Source organism: Giraffa tippelskirchi, chromosome 7, assembly GCF_054371585.1.
Source record: "Giraffa tippelskirchi isolate mGirTip1 chromosome 7, T2T-mGirTip1v1.2.pri, whole genome shotgun sequence".
Lineage (NCBI taxonomy): Eukaryota > Metazoa > Chordata > Mammalia > Artiodactyla > Giraffidae > Giraffa > Giraffa tippelskirchi.
The window spans coordinates 1,420,092-1,440,112 of record NC_137281.1 but is presented as its reverse complement, the minus strand read 5'-3'; the positions used below and the strand labels follow the sequence as shown (position 1 = coordinate 1,440,112).

Below are 20,021 nucleotides of genomic sequence, written 5' to 3'. Positions count from 1 at the left end.
AAGAGAGATGAATTATCTCCTCTTTCTCTTGGAAAACCAAGTGAAGTGGGGAGGAGGGCAGAGACTTTCATGGTGTGAAACGTCTACTTGTCCCTCTTTCTTTCCCAACTTTGAAGACTTACCAGGTGCTTTCAGTATATTTCTCCTGGGTTGCTAATGTATTGACTTAACCGATCATGTTCCCAAACAAAAAGCCCCAAATAAATAAATACTAGTATATAATAATGCAAATAAATAAATGCTAACACTAATATAATCCATCCTGGGCATTTTAGTGATGCAACTATGTTGTTCCATTTTATGTTTATTGTTCCCAGTTAGTGATAGTACTTATATTTCAAAAAAATAGATGGGACTTCCCTGGAAGTCCAGTGGTTAAGACTTCGCACTCCCAATATAGGCGGCGTGGGTTTGATCCCTGGTGGGGGAACTAAGATCCCATGTGCCCCACAGGGCAGCCAAAATAAATAAAATTAAAAATTAAATTAAATTTAAAAAAGACTTCACCTTCCAATGCAGGGTGTGTGGGTTCGATCCCCAGTCAGGGAGCTAAGATTCCCCCATGCCTATTGGCCAAAAAAACCAAAACATAAAATAGAAACAATATTGTAACAAATTCAATAAATGTTTTAAAAAATGGTCCACACTGAAAAATCTTTAGGGCTTCCCTGGTGGTTAAGAATCCACCTTGCAAAGCAAGGGACATCGGTTCGATCCCAGGTTTGGGGAGATCCTACATGCCTCAGGGCGGCTAAGCCTGGGCACCACAATACTGAGCCTGCACACCTAGATCCTGAGCTCCAAAACCAGAGAAGCGACTGCAATCAGTAGCCCCTGCTTACCGCAACCAGAGAAAGCCCAAGTACAGCAGCAAAGACCCGCCACAGCCAAAAATAAATAAATACATCTTTTATAAAAAAGATCTTTTTTAAAAAAGAATAAAGAGATGTATTAAAAATAATAATAATAAATAAAATTTAAAAATGGATACCACAGATTGTATTCACTAGAACAAAACTCCATGAGCATTTTTGTCAATTTGGTTTATTGCTACAACGTCAATGTTTAAAAGAATCCCTGGTATACGAAGGGTACTTAATATTTGCTGAACACATAAACAAAATCAATCTCCAAAGGATACACTGCACCCCCAGGCTGCCCTCCGATAGAGTGTTCTTACCAATCATTCAGTAAGAACTCCTGGAGGATTATTCTAGGCTAGCCTCTAAGGGGAGCATTCCCGTATTTTAATGTGCAGGAGGTGTGTATTGTGAATTCTTCTCTGGTGTTTGATAAGATACGACTTGTCGAGGAAGACTTTGCCACATTCAGAACACTCATGAGATTTCTGTCCAGTATGGATTTTTCTGTGCAGGCGGAGGCCTAACTTCCGGCTAAAGAATTTTCCGCATTCCTGACATTGGTAGGACTTCTCTCCGCTATGAATTCTCTGATGGCTGTGAAGATTTGACTTCTGGAAGAATGCTTTCCCACATCTGTCACATTCATAGCATTTTTCTCCAGTATGGATTTTTCTGTGTTGAATGAGATTTTTCTGCTGGATGAAGGTATTGCCACATAGCTCACAGGTGTAGGCTCTCTCCTTAGAGTGGATTTTCTCATGGTCAGTGGCATTGGATTTCTGGGCAAAAGCCTTTCCGCATACGTTGCATTTATAAGGCTTCTCTCCTGTGTGTGTTCTCTGGTGCTTGACAAGATCTGACTTGTAGACGAATGCTTTTGCACAGTCATTACAGCTGTAGGGTTTTTGTCCCGTGTGAATTTTTTTATGTTGAAGGAGGGCTGATCCCTGTTTAAACGACTTCCCACATTTATCACATTCATAGGCTTTTTCTTCATTGTGAATTTTCTTATGATTAATGCAGGAGGATTTCCAGGAAAAACCTTTCCCACATGTTTGACATGCAAAGGGTTTCCCTTCAGTATGAGTTTTCTGGTGTTGGACAAGGTTGGGCTTTTGCTTGTAGACTTTCCCACATTCATCACATTCATAGGATTTTTGCCCTGCATCAGTGGTCTGATGTTCATCAATCCTACTCTTCTCGCTGAACGCCCGTCTGCGTGTATTATATCCGAAGGATTCCTCAACGGCTTGTGTCCTTAAGGGACTCCAAAGGTATGATTTTGAACGGAGTGACTTTCGATGAGTATTCCACAAAAATTGGTTTTCTTTAGGTTTAGATGGATCATTGCCAATTCTTCTTTTGTATATATTATGTGTATTATTTTTTACATAGTTTTTCGTATCTAAACTGTGTTTCAAATGTTTTCCGCATGAGTCGCCTTCAAGGAGTCTGACCCTTGACGGAACACGGTCTGTGCTCAGCAGGAAGATTTCTTTAGGTTTGTCACGGTCAGGGTCTCTGTGCACAGTCACTGTCTCCTGGTTGACAGACGCACCTTTAGTCTGGAGGCTCTGCTCTGTGTCCTGGAATCTCCATCTCTGCTCTTCAATGCCCCAGGCTTTTTCTAAAACAGAATACAAAGAAATGGACTTGCCTGGTGGTACAGTGGACGAGAATACTCCAGCCAATGCAGGGAACTCATGTTTGATTCCTGGTTCGGGAAGAGTCCACAGGCCACAGGGCAGCTAAGCCCGTGGGTGTGCACGACCGCTGAAACAAGAGAAGCCACCTCGACGAGAAGCCCGAGCGCAGCAACTAGAGAGAAGCCTGTGCAGCTACGAAGACCCAGCACAGCCAAAAATAAATGAATAAATATAATTAAAAAAAAAAGAATACAAAGAAATGCTCTGTGCGAATCTCCTCGGTCACATGATTGACATGAGATACTGTAAATTCTCTACTGAAGAGATCATTCGGGTTTCAGGTGTAAAGTCTGTGGGAAACTAACTTAATTGAAACTTTATGGAGGAACACTGAAGGAGTGGATATAACCTCAGGTGATACTGATCAAGGATGATCAAAAACAGGACTTACTATGACGATTGACCCCAGCTGAACACCTGCTGACTGCTTACTGAAGGTAACGTGCTGCGCAACAACCGCAGCTTTAGTTTCAGATAAATAGAGCTTAAGATCCATGACAGATTTATACTCAAAGTTACCTGCAGTGCGTGCATTCTGGTTAGTTTTTTCCTAAATAAACGTGTGTGTGCTTAGCCGCTCAGTCGTGTCTGACTCTCTGCGACCCCATGGACTGTGGCCTGCCAGGCTCCTCTGTCCATGGGGAGTCTCCAGGCAAGAATACTGGAGTGGGTTCCCATGCCCTTCTCCAAGGGATCTTCCCAACCCAGGAATCAAACCCAGGTCTCCTGCGTTGCCAGCATGAACTACCAGGAAGCTTTAAAATAAACTTAGATAATCCAATACTTATGAATTGCTGTGTGCATATAATTGTATCATGTTCTCTCATTTTGAGCTGCATTTGGTCTTGGCTGCGGGGTGTGGGCTTTTCCAGTGGTGGCAGGTGGGCCTCACCGCCCCACAACACACGGGATCTTAGTTCCCTGACCAGGTATAAAACTGCGTGCCCTGTGTTGGAAGTCAAAGTCTCAACCACTGCACCACCAGGGAAGTCTTGTATCTTGTTCTTTTTGTTGTTCGCTTTTATTAATTAATTTTTTAAATTGAAGTATACTTGATTTTCAGTGTTGTGTTAGTTTCAGGTGTACAACAAAGCAATTCTTTTTCAGATTCTGCATATGTCTGAAATATACTCTGAACATATTCAAAATATATCTGAATATATATACAAAAGTAGATACACATATATGTGTGTGTGTATATATATATATATACATATATACAATCTGTACATATGAAAGTTAAAAGTGTTAGTTGTTCAGTTGTGTCCGACTCTTTGTGACCCCATGGACTGCAGCCTGCCAGGCTCTCCTGTCCACGGGATTCTCCAGGCAGGAACACTGGAGTGGGGAGCCGTTTCCTTCTCCAGCAGGTCTTCCCAACCCAGGGATCAAACCTGGGTTCTCGGCATTGCAGGCAGATTCTTTACCATCTGAACCACCAGGGAAGTCCATCTGTATATATATACGGATTCTTATCTAGATTCTTTCCTCATATAAGTTAAGCAGCAGAATTTTGGATCCGACCTTTTTCAATTCTTTTGCCACGAAGCACATTATTGGGAAAATTTGTGAAATTTAATGATGCTTATAGACGAATACTAGCGTTACACTCAGTGCTGAGCACCAATGTCAGCCCTGCCTGCGACCCTGCCCTGCGCCCCTGCCCTGTGCCCCTGCCCCTGCCCTGCGACCCTGCCCTGTGCCCCTGCCCCTGCCCTGTGCCCCTGCCCTGTGCCCCTGCCCTGTGACCCTGCCCTGCGACCCTGCCCCTGCCCTGTGACCCTGCCCTGCGACCCTGCCCTGCGACCCTGCCCTGTGACCCTGCCCTGTGACCCTGCCCCTGCCCTGCGACCCTGCCCCTGCCCTGTGACCCTGTCCTGTGACCCTGTCCCTACCCTGTAACCCTGACCCTGCCCTGTGACCCTGCCCTGCGACCCTGCCCCTGCCCTGCGACCCTGCCCCTGCCCTGCGACCCTGCCCCTGCCCTGTGACCCTGCCCTCGTGTTAAAGAAAACACTTGAGTGCAGGGAGCTTCACAGCTGGTCGCACAGGGGGCAGAGGAGAGCCCAGAGAAGGAGGAACAGAGTTTACTCGAAAAGGAAAATTCAGGTTAAAATTAAGAAACATGGCTGTGCAGAGAGAAATACCTGGAGATTCTCTCATTACAAAAAAAGTCAGTAGCTTCCACGTGACTTTGATCCACTCAGGCTAAAGGACTTAGTGATTTTTCTAAAAGGTGGGGCGGGGTAGGGGGAATTCCCTGGCCGTCCTGTGGTTAGGAATCTGTGCAGGGAGAACGGGTTCCATCCCTGATCAGGGAACTAAGATCCCACAAGCGGCGCGGTGCGGCCAAAAAAACGGGATGCCTCCCATCACGTGACCTTCGCCCTCCCTCTCCTGGTTCCGCACCTGCTGGACCGCAGCTCCCCAGCACCTGCGTTGCCACCGTCCACGGCCCCTCACCGGTTTCCAACCGCAAGATCACTTCCGGTTTGGCGGCGTCCTCTCCTCCTGTTCACGGAAGATACAGAGTTCGAAGTGGGTGAGTGTCTAAGCGTTTGTGGGAACGTGGTGTGTGTCTGTGTGAGTGCCGTGTGTCTGAGGGTGTTCATCTGTGTTGGAATGTGTATGTGTGAGTGTGCTGGTGTGAGTGTGGGTGTTGTGTGTCAACCTTCGGTTGAGAGAACCATGGGGAAGATTCAGCTAGGAGTACCCCGGGGGCTGTCAATCCAAATTCAATTTTTAAATGCTTTTTTTTCTTGGGAGGATGAAGTAATCCCAAAAACCAGGGCCAGAACTGCGGTGGAAGGAGAGGCCCCCACCCACAAAACTGAAAAAGGCCCCCACCCTCTCCGTGCTTACACAACCTGAGACGGAGGGTTCCTTAAATTTCGCCCACATGCACCTCACATGCCCTAATCCCTGTCCTGCATGAACATATCCAAGGCACATAGCATCTAACAGCCAAAACTGGTAAGCTACTCGGGGTGAGTGCCGTGAGGTTCAGGCTCCAGGTTTGGAGTGACGCTCCCCAAGGAGCCATGCTCACCCAGGGAGACCAGGTTCCTGTAGTTCTCCAAGGTCACGTCCCTGTACAGGTCCCTCTGCTCGGGACCCAGCCGCTGCCACTCCTCCTGTGTGAAGTCCACGGCGACATCCTCAAAGGTCACACCTCCCTGTAACAACAAGTTCCTGACCTGCAGAAAAATGCCCCCAGATCCGGAGGCCCGGTAAACAGGCATCTGTTGCCACTGAGCCCAGATTGAATGGTGCATGTGATTCGCTGAGTGTTATCTGCGCTCAGTTGCTAAGCTGTCTTTAACTCTTTGCGACCCCATGGACTGTAGCCTGCTAGGCTCCTCTGTGCATAGGGTTTCCGAGGCAAGAATGCTGGAGTGTTGTAAAGCAATTATCCCTCAATAAAAAAATAGGCTAAAAAAAAATGCTGGAATGGGTTGCCATTTCTTTCTCCACAGGATCTTCTGAACCCAGGGATCGAACCCATGGCTCCTATATTAACAGATGGATTCTTTACCACAGAGCCACCTGGGAAGCCTCTCTCTGACTGCTGGGCCTGGGAGAAAATTAACTGTACCTGAAATATCTTGCCAACAAGCCGTAGCCGCAGGGTGAGGCATGACACAGTCATCTTTCGGTACCTTTCTACCAACCCTAATCCAGTTCCATCGATTTTACTTTCTAAACCTCGCTCACATCTATTTGGTGGTCTCCATTTTCCCCACTGTTCACTGATCCACAATATCTTTTTTTTTTTTTTAAGATAATTGTGATTTATTATATGCTAAGCTCTTTGCAGTTTCTTTGGCTGTGCCACAAGGCATATAGGATCTTAATTCACCAACCTTAGCTCACAGGTTCACAGAGATAGAACCTGTGCCCTCTGCAGCAGAAGCTTGGAGTCTTAACCACTGGGCCACCAGAGAACTACCTATGATCTTTTTTTTTTTTAGCCATTCTTAATTTTTTAAATTGGAGGACAATTGTTTTACAACGTTGTAAGTTTCTGCCATACATCAGCATATACCAGCCATGGGTATTCAGCCATAGGTGGACCCTCCCTCTTGAACCTCCCCCCATCCCACCCCTCTAGGTGGTCACAGAGCAGATTCCCACCGGCTCTCTGTTTACCTGTGGTAAAGTGGGAATATACTTCAATGCTGCCCTCTCAGTTCATCCCGCCCCCTCCTCTCCTGCTGTGCCCACAAGTCTCTTCTCCGTGTTTGCATCTCCATTCCTGCTCTGCAAATAGGCTCATCAGTACCAGCTTTCTAGATTCCATGTATGTGCGTTTATATTTGTTCTCCTCTTTCTGACTCACTTCACTCTGTATAACAGGCTCTAGGAAATCCTGAAAAATGATGCTGTGAAAGTGCTGCACTCAATATGCCAGCAAATTTGGAAAACTCAGCAGTGGCCACAGAACTGGTAAAGGTCATTTTTCATTCCAATCCCAAAGAAAGGCAATGCCAAAGAATGCTCGAACTACCGCACAATTGCACTCATCTCACACGCTAGTAAAGTAATGCTCAAAATTCTCCAAGACAGGCTTCAGCAATACGTGAACCCTGAACTTCCAGATGTTCAAGCTGGTTTTAGAAAAGACAGAGGAACCAGAGATCAATTGCCAACATCCACTCGGTCATCGAAAAAGCAAGAGAATTCCAGAAAAACATCTATTTCTGCTTTATTGGCTATGCCAAAGCCTTTGACTGTGTGGATCACAATAAACTGTGGAAAATTCTGAAAGAGATGGGAATACCAGACCACCTGACCTGCCTCTTGAGAAACCTGTATGCAGGTCAGGAAGCAACAGTTAGAACTGGACATGGAACAACAGACTGGTTCCAAATAGGAAAAGGAGTACATCAAGGCTGTATATTGTCACCCTGCTTATTTAACTTATATGCAGAGTACATCATGAGAAACGCTGGGCTGGAAGAAGCACAAGCTGGAATCAAGATTGCCTCAGATATGCAGATGATACCACCCTTATGGCAGAAAGTGAAGAGGAACTAAAGAGCCTCTTGATGAAAGTGAAAGAGGAGAGTGAAAAAGTTGGCTTAAAGCTCAACATTCATAAAACTAAGATCATGGCATCTGGTCCCATCACTTCATGGGAAATAGATGGGGAAACAGTGGAAACAGTGTCAGACTTTATTTCTGGGGGCTCCAAAATCACTGCAGATGGTGATTGCAGCCATGAAATTAAAAGACGCTTACTCCTTGGAAGGAAAGTTATGACCAACCTAGATAGCATATTAAAAAGCAGAGACATTACTTTGCCAACCAAGGTCCGTCTAGTCAAGGCTATGGTTTTTCCAATAGTCATGTATGGATGTGAGAGTTGGACGGTGAAGAAAGCTGAGCACCGAAGAATCAATGCTTTGAACTGTGGTGTTGAAGAAGACTCTTGAGAGTCCCTTGGACTGCAAGGAGATCAGTCCTGGGTGTTCATTGGAAGGACTGATGTTGAAGCTGAAACTCCAATATTTTGGCCGCCTCATGGGAAGAGCTGACTCACTGGAAAAGACCGTGATGCTGGGAAGGATTGAGGGCAGGAGGAGAAGGGGACGACAGAGGATGAGATGGTTGGATGGCATCACTGACTCGATGGACATGAGTTTGGGTAGACTCCGGGAGTTGGTGATGGACAGGGAGGCCTGGTGTGCTGCGATTCATGGGGTTGCAAAGAGTCGGACATGACTGAGCGACTGAACTGAATTGAACTGAACTGAGGCTCATCCACCTCACTAGAACCGACTCAAATCCATTCCTTTATTTAGAACAAGGCACTAGCATCCTAACTCTAGGAGGAAAAGGGGACGACGGAGGATAAAACAGTTGGATGACATCACTGAGTCATAGACATGAGTTTGAGTAAATTCCAGGAGACAGTGAAGAACAGAGAAGCCTGGCGTGCTATAGTCCATGGGGTCGCAAAGATCAGACATGACTTGGTGACTAAACAACAACATCCTAACTCTTTCACTGGTTCTAAACTGATGCCTTCCAATCTGTTTTTCACAGGGCGTGGAAATTGGATTGTGACATGCCCCAGTTTAGCGGCTTTCCTTGGTTTGGGGAAAGGGCAAAAAGTGAAAGTTGCTCAGTCATGTCCGACTCTTTGTGACCCCATGAACTATAGAGTCCATGAAATTCTCCAGGCCAGAATACTGGTGTGGGTAGCCTTTTCCTTCTCCAGGGCATCTTCCCAACCCAGGGATCGAACCCATGTCTGCTGTATTGCAAGCGGATTCTTTACCAGCTGAGCCACCAGGGAAGTCCAAGAAACCTGGAGTGGGTAGTCTATAGATTCTCCAGCGGATCTTCCCAACCCAGGAATCAAACCGGGGTCTTCTGCATTGCAGGCAGATTCTTTACCAACTGAGCTACTAGGGGGAAAGGGCACCCCTCCTTTCCACATGTGAGAAATAAGATATTGTCTCTCAGATCAGTAACAAAGGATGTCACAGTCATCAGCGGTTAAGGGAAGTTGGTGAGACCTGAGGGAATTCAGGATGTGAAAACACAGGATGCTGGCCCCAGATAACTTTGGAGCCTATCAAAGAAGGAGAGAGGGAGAGGGGATGGAGGAGGGAAGGAAAAACTGCCAAAGAGGTTAGCAGAGGTTAATTCTGAGGAATGGAAATATAGATGACCATGTTTGCTTGTTTGAGATGATGATTTGGATTTAAAAAAAAAAACTCACCTGGATATTGTTCATTTCCTGTTGTTTTTGAGCCATGACAGTCTTGGGAAGGAATAGCTGAGGGAGAACAGAAAGGAGCCATGAAAAAGCAGAATGTCCGCAGCTGCTGGGTCCTGCAGTGCAGATACTGCCTGGACCCTTCAGAAAAGCCCTCGCTTGTCCCCGGAGGGTCCCTGTTGGGACAGGGGCCGACCCCTCTGGGGGGCATAAACCCATAGAATTCCCTTGACATCTCACAATTTACACATCTCCTGGATCCTGTGATTCTACTAGTAATCCTTTGCCTTCAAGTAAATAGCTATGAGGGCTTTCCCAGTCACTCAGCGGAAAAGAATCTGCCTACAATGCAGGTCTTGCAAGAGATGCATTTTTGATCCCTGGGTCAGGAAGATACCCTGGAGGAGGGAATGGCAACCCACTCCAGTATTCTTGCCTGAATAACCCCCTGAACAAAGGTGCCTCGCGGGCATGGGGTCGCAGAGTCGGATACAACAGAGGAGACTTAGTATGGCACAAATAACTATGAGACTGCAAAAAAAGGATCAAAGACGAGACATCTCACTATTGGCTTATTTTTCTCATCAAATGAGTGGAAGCAACTTATGGGTACAGCAATCAAAGCTTTCTTTTTTTAATAATTAAAAAACAGTAATTGTATTGATGTATGTATTTTTGGCTATGCCGGGTCTTCGTTGCTTTTTCTCTAGTTGCAGTGAGCAGGAGCTGCTCTCTGGTTGTTGAGAGCGAGCTTCTCATTGCGGAGGCTTCTCTTCTTGCGGAGCCGGGGCTCTAGGGCTTGAGGACTTCAGTAGTTGCAGCTCTCGGGCGCTTGACCCCAGGCTCAGCAGTTGTGGTGCTTAGTTGGAGGGAGGGAGGTGTGGAGCTTAGTTGCTCCTCGGCATGGGGGATCCGCACAGGGATCGAACCCACGTCTCCTGCATTGGCGGATGGATTCTTTACCACTAAGCCATCAGGCAAGCCCAGGTGCTACAATCAAAGTTTTCTTAAGGATCTGACGGTGCAGGCTCTAGTGGGTCCAAGGGGAGTCGTCAGGTCAGCCGCCTGCAGACCCTCCAGGAATCGCCTATCATGCCTCTCACCCGTCAGAGTTGTCAAAGGCACCGTTGTCTGCGAGTCAGTTCAGCCTGATTCGTAGTGGTCCGAAAACTTGCCAGACGGCTCAGGGGTAAGGAACCCACCTGCCAGTGCAGGAGACTTGAGTTCAATCCCTGGGTGGGGAAGATCCCCTGGAGGAGGAAATGGCAGCCCGCCCCAGTATCTTTGCCTGGAGAATCCCACGGACAAAGGAGCCTGGAGGGCTACAGTCCCCGGGGTCGCAAGACTAGGACACAAGTAAGCGGCTAAGCACGCGCATAAACTTGCCAAGTGGGTACAGGAAGGACAGCCACCTTTCTCAGAATCCAGCCTGAGACTCAGAACAAAACAAGAAAAGGTCCTGAGAGGCCGTCTTTCTGGATTTTCTGCCTCGTCAGAGAAGGCAGGGTCCCTCTATTTCCTTAACTGCTCTGAAGTCTTCCAAAGCACACTCTTCCCTCTCATGGGGAAGCAAGGCAGGAAACAGGCCATGTTACCTGCAAGAGGGTCCCTTCACCAGGGTGGCAGAACCCAGGCAGGAGAAGCCTGGGGAGAGCAGTACTCGCCCTTTGCCCTCAGTTCAGTTCAGTTCAGTTCAGTCACTCAGTCGTGTCTGACTCTTTGCGACCCCATGGACTGCAGCACGCCAGGCCTCCCTGTCCATCACCAACTCCCGGAGTTTGCTCAAACTCGTGTCCATTGAATCGGTGATGCCATCCAACCATCTCATCCTCTGTCATCCCCTTCTCCTGCCCCCAATCTTTCCCAGCATCAGGGTCTTTTCAAATGAGTCAGCTCTTCGCATGAGGTGGCCAAAGTATTGGAGTTTCAGCTTCAACATCAGTCCTTCCAATGAACACCCAGGACTGATTTCCTTTAGAATGGACTGGTTGGACTTAGCAGTTTCAATTTCTGAAGACATCTTCTCTTTTCTCTTCCTAATAATAGCTAGTTTTTCTTCCTTTCTTTTATTTGATGTTCTTTCTCAAGCTTTTATCAAGTGTAGTAGAAAGGCTTTCGTATATATGTATATAAATAGTACGTAAACTATAATATATATATTTTAGAAAACCTAGGCATATTTGCCTAGCTAAAACATTTAGGACATTTTGATTCCACTTGTTTGACTTAGTATGAATAGAAAGCTAGACTTCTAATTTTAAAAACATAGATACACAGCAAGCAACACAGGTTTACTGTGTACCACAGGGAATGATAGTCATTATCTTATAATAACCTATAGTGGAAAATAATCTGAAAAATAATATATATGTGTATTTATAATTGAATCACCTTGCTGAAGGCAATGGCACCCCACTCCAGTACTCTTGCCTGGAGAATCCCATGGACGGAGGAGCCTGGTAGGCTGCATTCCATGGGGTCGCTAAGAGTCGGACACGACTGAGCGACTTCACTTTCACTTTTCACTTTCATGCCCTGGAGAAGGAAATGGCAACCCACTCCAGTATTCTTGCCTGGAGAATCCCAGGGATGGGGGAGCCCGGTGGGCTGCCATCTATGGGGTCGCACAGAGTTGGACACGACTGAAGCGACTTAGCAGCAGCAGCAGCAGCAGTGTACCTGAGACATGATAAGTCAACTATGCTTCAATAAAATATACATATTAATTTTAAAAATAATAAACAGCTAGTTTTCTTTCTTCTTTTTTTTGCTGCCCCAGGTGGCTTGTGGGATCTTAGTTCCCCAACCCAGGATCCAACCTGTGCCCCTTTCAGTGGAAGCATGGAGTCCTAACCACTGAACCACCAGGAAAGTCCTTTATTTTCGTTTTTTTTTTACCTGAAGTATAGTTGTACAGTATTACATAAGTTACGGGATATAATATGTGTGTGCTTCGTCACTCAGTCGTGTCTGACTCTGCGACCCCGTGGACTGTGGCCCGCCAGGCTCCTCCGTCCGTGGGATTCTCCAGGCAGGAACACGGGAGTGGGTAGCTGTGCCCTCCTCCAGGGGACCTTCCCCACCCGGGGATCGAACCCAAGGCTCTTACGTCTCCTGCATTGGCACTAGTGCCGCCTGGGAAGCCATACGTGTACAATATAATGAGTCAAGGTTATACTCCATTTGTAGTTATTATAAATATTGGCTATATTCTCCGTGTTGTACAGGATAGTATAACTGTTCCATACCCAATAGTTTGTCCCTCTTCATCTCGCCCCTCCTTGCTTCCCTCTCCCCACCGTTAATCACTAGTGTATTCTCCGTATCTGAGTCGGCTTCTTTCTCATCTCATTCACTGGTTTGTTGTGTTTTTTAGATTCCACATAGAAGTGATATTGTCCAGTATTTGTTTTTCTTTATGAAGACGCCTTAGTTTCATCTTTCATTTTTCTCTGCATTTTAAAGAGAAACTGTTACATTACAGGGATTTCTCGCCGAGGGGTTGAACCTGGGTCCACGGCGGTGAAAGTGCAGCGTCCTAACCACTGGGCCACCAGGGAATTCCCTCCCAGGTTTATTTTTTAAAAAATTTTAATACCTCTAAAGTATGGTTCAAAGGCTTTTTTGTAACTTCACTTTTTCTTAAGAGTTACTGGTTTATCCATCTTTTCTGAGTGGCTACCAGTGAACATTTTCCTACTTTCACAGATTTTGGAGTCATTTGTTCAATTTCTGCTCAATGGATATTTTTTATCACAAGTAATAATTGCCTTCTGACCTCTTTTTCAGTTTTTCTAACGCTTGCGTTTCATTATTGCTCCCTTTTTAGGTAACTTTGCTCTCTTGAAGGACAATTAGTAGAAATAGTATATTGGTTATAAGGATTAGAGAAACAAGTAAGAGGAAAAAGATATTTTTTAAGAATATAGTTTCTATACAATTTGCAGTTTCAAAATTAACACTGACATGTTCCTCTTTTTAAAACTAAACAATGTATAAGATCCCTAGTGTATGTGTTTTTAAAAATTCTTTCATAGTGGACAAAAGTCATGCAAGATATTAAAAAAAGATTTTTTTTTTTTGCTGAAAGACTGTTCTAAAGTAGCTGTGAATATGTTATTTCAAAACATATAAAGAAATAAAACCCTACATTCTCATTCATTCATTTTTTAAACAGAAACAAAAAAGGAGACAAATTCATAATTTGGGGATACAGAGAGTAGATGTCACCTATTCGTGTAAACAAGGATTTCTCAACCTCAGCACCATTGCCATTTGGACCAGATGTTTATAGCAGTTTTATTCATAAGTGAAAAACTCTGGAAGCAACCAAGATGTCCTTCAGTAAATAAACTGATATATCCAGACAATGGCATTTATTCAGTGCAAAAAAGAAATAAACTATCATCATAAAAAGACACGTGGAAGAAAATTAAATGCATATTACTAAGTAATAGAAACCAATCTGAAAAAGCTACATACTGCATGATTCCAACTGTATGATATTCTGGAAAAAGGGAAATGATGACGTCTGTAAAAAGATTAGTTTCGGGACTTCCCTGGTGGTCCAGTGATTCACACTCCCAATGTTGGGAACCTGGGTTCAATCCCTGATCAGGGAACTAAGATCTCATATGCTGCAACTAAGAGTTCTCTTGTGCCTTAATTAAAGATTCAGCACCAACTAAGACCTGGCTCAGCCAAATAAATAAAGACTAGTTGCCAGGGGGTTGGGTGAAGGGAGAGATAAGCAGGCAGAGCAGGAGGGAATGAAGGGTCTTCAGGGCAGTGGAAACCATGTTAATGGTTTTATGTCGTTACATGTGCATTCAAACCCTAAGAGGGAACCCTTAGGAAAACCACGGACTTTGTTGATAATCGTTGGTTAATATATGTTGATGGGGGAGGGACTATACATGGGTAAGGTAGGAAGCATATGGGAAATTTCTGTACTTTCCTCTCAATTGTATTATAAAACTAAAACTGCTCTAAAAAAGTTAAATCATTGGGAATCCCCTGGTGGTTCAATGGTTAGAAGTCTCTGCTTCCGCTGCAGGAGTGCAGGCTTAATCCCTGGTTGGAGGACTGTTTCCCTGGTGGCTCACAGGGTGAAGCGTCTGCCTGCAGTGTGGGAGACCCGGGTTTGATCCCTGGGTTGGGAAGATCCCCTGGAGAAGGAAATGGCAATCCACTCTAGTCCTCTTGCCTAGAAAATTCCTTGGATGGTGGGCTACAGTCCATGGGGTCACAAAGAGTCGGACACGACTCAGCAACTTCACTTTCTTTCATTTTGGAGCACTAAGATCCCGCATGCCCCCTAGCCAAAGAAAAAAAAAATTATCTTAAAAAAACATCAAGGGCTCCCTGGCAGTTCAGGGGCTAAGACTCCATACTCCCAATGCAGGGGGTGAGGATTCAGTCTGGTCTGGGCACTGAGATCCCACAAGCAGCCAGACCAAAAAAATAAAAAGAAACGAAACACCCTCTACTCCCCAGAAATTTAAAAACAAAATTATCAAAAACAATCTTGGGGGCTTTGCTGGTGGCTGAGTGGTAAAGAATCTGCCTGCCAACGCGGGAGACACAGGTTTGACCCCTGGGTTGGGAGGATCCCCTGGAGGAGGAAATGACAACCCACTCCAGTGTTCTTGCCTAGAGGGTCCCAGGGACAGAGGAGCCTGGTGGGCTACAGTCCATGGGGTCCAAAAGAGTCGGACACGACTGAGCAACTAAACAACAAGATGAAGGTAATGGGTACAGTATGACATTGGCATATAAAACAGAGCTAAACTGAGAAAAAAAAAGGAACAGAAGTTCAGCTGCACTTTTGCAATGAGCCCGTGCCAAGACCACGGGGCCAAGATGGGCTCTGCTAGAGAACAGACAAGCAAGCTGAGCACAGAAAACAATGAAGTCAGAGCCTAACCATGGGCCGTGGTGCTGAGGATTCAAGGCCATTGAAAGTACTGGAGACGTCCTGGGAGCACCGCTTTCTGACACGAAAATTCAGAACTCCAACGTACAAATGTAAAACGTTTGACTTTCAAGGAAGGGGAAAGAACAGCCTACCTCCAGCGAAGCCTGGTATGAACTCTCTGGGTTGATTCCCAGCGCCTGTGGTTGCTTCTTCTCCTTGGGTGGACTGGAAATGAAAAGATGTGTGTATCTAAAAGCTAAATGAACCGTCAAATAAACGTTATCAGCCCCACCCCTCTCATCTCTAGATCCTAATCTAGTCAGGAAACAAAGACTATCTGGTCAGAAACAGCAAGCCCCACCTATTCTAATCCTATCAGACATCTTCAGCTACAATTTCCATAAAACCTCATGAATAAAGGTTGTGAAAGGCAGGAGAAGAAGGGGATGACAGAGGATGAAGTGGCTGGATGGCATCACCGACTCAGTGGACTTGAGTCTGAGCAAGCTCCGGGAGATAGTGAAGGACAGGGAAGGCTGGTGGGCTGCAGTCCACGGGGTCGAAAGGGGTCGAACATGACTTAGCGACTGAACAACAAAACTTTTTTTTAAAACAGGCCAGTGTATTTCCAATGGAAATTTTAAAAATCCCATGCAAGTGAAATCTTTCATCCTAAATTGAAAAGATAAAGAAAAACATCAATCTTTATCCAAACGACTGAAAGCTGCATGAAATAAATCAAACAAGAAGATTTTACTTTTTAGTTTATTCTTTGAGCTCCCCAACATTAGTTTTCCATGTTTAAAAAAAAAAAAGTTGAATATTTTTGGATTAAACTATCAGAAACTTCGATGTAAAAATAAAAGTTAAAAATGCCTTTTTATCTTCATAAATTTGTTTCTGGTTGCAAACAGCTAGCAAACTGAAAACGGTTTACTTCAATTGCTTTCATCAGCTGACTACACTGATATGGAATTGGGCTCAGAGAGGAAGAAATCCCTCCGCCTTAAGGGCTATGCTCCGGTGCCTGTGTGCGTTCTCATCTTTTGGGATCCCGTGAGTGTAACCCGCCAGGCTCCTCTGTCCATGGGATTCTGCAGGCCAAAATACTGGACGGGGTGGTCATTTCCTCCTGCAGGGGATCTTCCCCGACTCAGGATCGAACTTGCCTCTCCTGCACTGGGCAGGTGGATTCTTTACCCCTGAGCCACCTGGGAAGCCCCGGGTGCTCCAACAGCAAGGGCTCTTCAGCCGTCCTGACACTGCCAAAATGAGACCAGTGTGCCAGGTGGGTCCCACCCTCGTCTGGGTCTTGAATTTGTCTCATTTGATCATCTTGTTTCATGACCCCCTGCCTAGACACAGCGACTTTCCAAAACGAAAGGGCCAAATGAATTCTGAAAGATTACTGCAGACTCCATGAGGTAGGGTGCAAGAGACTTGGTCTCCTCCCAAACATATCTGAAGATGGATATTTTTTAAAATACGTGTGTGCTCCGTCATGTCCAACTCTGTGTGGCCCCATGGACTGTAGCCAGCCAGGCTCCTCTGACATTGGGATTTCCCAGGCAAGAAACAAAAGACCCTCTACCCACCAGGGAGAGGGTCCCTCCTCCCTCCTCCCAGGGAGAGGATTGCCATGCCCTCCTCCAGCAGATCTTCCCGATTCTTGGATCGAACCCGTATCTCCTGCGTCTCCTGGATTGGCAGGCAGGCTCTTTACCACTAATGCCACCTGGGAAACCATTTTTTAAATGACCTGACTGGAAAGGGGAGGGATGAAAATGCAAAATACAAAGGATTTTCAGCGCAATTGTATTAATAGCAAATGTGCTTCTCTGCTGGGGGATGTGGATAAGAGGGGAAGGGTGTGTGTGTAGGGGGAAAGGGGACATATGAGAACTTGGTACCTTCCTCTCAATTCTATTGTGAACCTAAAACCTTTCTATAAAAAGAGTCTTTTGGGAAAATGACCTGATTCTACCAGTCAGCCCCTGCTGGGGGAGGGTAGTAAAATGAAAGGGACTTGGGGGAAATTCCTGGTGGCCCAGTGATTCAGACTCAGTGATTTCACTGTGGGGGCTAGTTCAACCCTGGTTGGGGAACTAAGATCCTGCCATCTGCCTGGCAAGGCCAAAAGTGATAGTGGCTCCGTTGTGTCCAACTCTTTGCAACCCGTGGGTGGTGGCTGCCAGGGCCCTCTGTGTAGTCCTCCAGGCAAGAATACTGGAGTGGGTTGCCATTCCCTTCTCCAGGGAATCTTCCCAACCCAGGGACCAAACCCGGGTCCCCTGAATTGCAGGCAGCTTCTTTACCATCTGAACCATCAGCGAAGCCCAAAATTCAGGGAAAAAAGGAGAGAAATGTTTTACATCACTCTTTTTTTTTTTTCTAACAGTGGCAAAGGCCAGAATTTCTATGAGAAAGTTGCTTTATTATCCTTCAAAAGTGTTAGGACTCAGATTTATTGTTAGTGTTAATGGAGAGGGTTTCTTAAGATGGTTTTGACTCACAGGCTTAGAGAATGAACTTATGGTTGCGGGTTAGGTGGGGAAAGAGGGGAGCTAAGATAGGGAGCTTGGGACGGACATGCACACACGGCTGTATTCAAAATGAGAACCAGCAAGGACCTGCTGTGAGCGCAGGGGACTCTGCTCAGGGTTACGTGGCAGCCTGGATGGGAGGGGAGTCTGGGGGAGAACGGATACATGTGTATGTAGGGCTGAGTCCCCCCGCTCTTCACCTGAAATTATCACAATACTATTAACTGGCTTTACCAATACAAAAATGTAAAAAAATTTTTTAAAGATTTTTTTGGAGAAGGAAACGGCAACTCACTCCAGTGTTTCTTGCCTGGGAAGTCCCATGGACGAAGGAGCCTGGCGGGCTACAGTCCCTGAGGTTGCAAAGAGTCAGAGAGGGCTGAGCGCACGCATGTCATGTCACTGTTACAAATACTGTTTTATTATTTTTTGACAACTTAATTTTTGATGACCTATAAGCTGAATATAATGGTGATATATATATATTTAATCCCTTTCCCAAAGAAAGCTTGTTTAGTTACTAACCCAGATCCTCAGATTTCTTGAACAGAAACCGATCAGAGGCAAGATAAGAAATTCAGGCAAGGTTTTTCTGGGACTCTCACTGCAACACAGGGAGCAAGGACAAATGACAGGTGCCCTGACTCCTGGAGGAGTCATCCTCTGCCGCCCCCTTCTCCTCCTGTCTTCAGTCTTTCCCAGCATCAGGGTCTTTTCCAGTGAGTTGGCACTTCACATCAGGTGGCCAAAGTATTGGAACTTCAGTTTCAGCATCAGTCCTTCTAATGAATATTCAGGGTTGATTTCCTTTAGGATTGACTGGTTTGATCTCCTTGTATTCCAAGGGACTCTCAAGAGTCTTCTCCAGCACCACAGTTCAAAAGCATCAGTGGAAGCTTATGGCTCTCAAATTGATATTCCTCCAACACTGACCCTCCTCTGAACTGAAGCCGTGTCCTCTGACAATGTCCCCATGGCTGGGAGAGACTGGGGAGTTAGTGGTTAAACAAGGCACACTCCAGCTCCGCTTGTCACAGCCATTGTTCCATCAGCAAAAGACTTCCTTACTCCAGACCTCAGTTACCTCATCAGTAACAACATGATGAGGGTGGAGAGGCTGTGAGCATTACACGATGTAATACATGTACATAAGAACTCAGAAGGATGCCCAGCACAAAGTTAATTGTGTGTGTTCATTATTATTAATATCTTTACCTTGAGAGTTGCCATTCCTCAGACAGATTCAGGGGTTTCGCAGCAAACCATGAGGTCACAAAGAGTCGGACACCACTGAGCCACTCAACAACAACCAGCAAACTGGGTGGACAGGACATTTCACATTCAGCTTAACCCTGACTGATGTTACGTTCTAACTCACAGGTGCAGCTTCTCTTCCACTGGCCTCTTAACTCTTACTTGCCCTCTTTATTCCCCAAATGGATGCCCTTTTAAGCATAAGTTCAGTTCAGTTCAGTTCATTCGCAGCACGCCAGGCCTCCCTGACCATCGCCAACTCCCCGAGCTTGCTCAAACTCATGTCCATTGAGTCGGTGATGCCATCCAACCATCTCACCCTCTGTCGTCCCCTTCTCTTCCTGCCCTCAATCTCTCCCAGCATCAGGGTCTTTTCGAATGAGTCAGTTCTTCACATCAGGTGGCCAGAGTATTGGAGTTTCAGCCTCACCATCAGTCCTTCCAGTGAATGTTCAGGACTGATCTCCTTTAGGATGGACTGGGTGGATCTCCTTGTAGTTCAAGGGACTCTCAAGAGTCTTCTCCAACACCACAGTTCAAAAGCATCAGTTCTTCGGTGCTCAGCTTTCTTTATAGTCCAACTCTCACATCCATACATGACCACTGGAAAAACCATAGCTTTGACTAGACGGACCTTTGTTGACAAAGTAATGTCTCTGCTTTTTACTATATTGTCTAGGTTGGTCATAACTTTTCTTCCAAGGAGCAAGCATCTTTTAGTTTCATGGCTGCAGTCACCATCTGCAGTGATTTTGGAGCCCCAAAAAATAAAGTCTGTCACTGTTTCCACTGTTTCCCCATCTATTTCCCATGAAGTGATGGGACCAGATGCCATGATCTTAGTTTTCTGAATGTTGAGTTTTAAGCCAACTTTTTCACTTTCCTCTGTCACTTTCATCAAGAGGCTCTTTTGTTCCTCTTTGCTTTCTGCCATACGGGTGGTGTCATCTGCATATCTGAGGTTATTGATATTTCTCCCAGCAATCTTAATTCCAGCTTGTGCTTCATCCA

General features: G+C 45.7%; 1 protein-coding gene across 1 annotated transcript; it reads right to left on the bottom strand.

Annotated features, from left to right (window-relative positions):
- Positions 1-1,028: 1,028 nt before the first annotated feature.
- On the bottom strand, positions 1,029-18,745 carry ZIM3 (zinc finger imprinted 3). Its single transcript, XM_081512244.1, has 5 exons — positions 18,282-18,745; positions 9,300-9,356; positions 5,619-5,745; positions 4,979-5,080; positions 1,029-2,490 (listed from the first exon to the last, which is right to left on the bottom strand). Exons 1-5 carry the CDS (start codon positions 18,459-18,461, stop codon positions 1,226-1,228), a joined length of 1,731 nt encoding a protein of 576 aa, XP_081368370.1. The 5' UTR covers positions 18,462-18,745; the 3' UTR covers positions 1,029-1,225.
- Between the last annotated feature and the right edge of the window lie 1,276 nt (positions 18,746-20,021).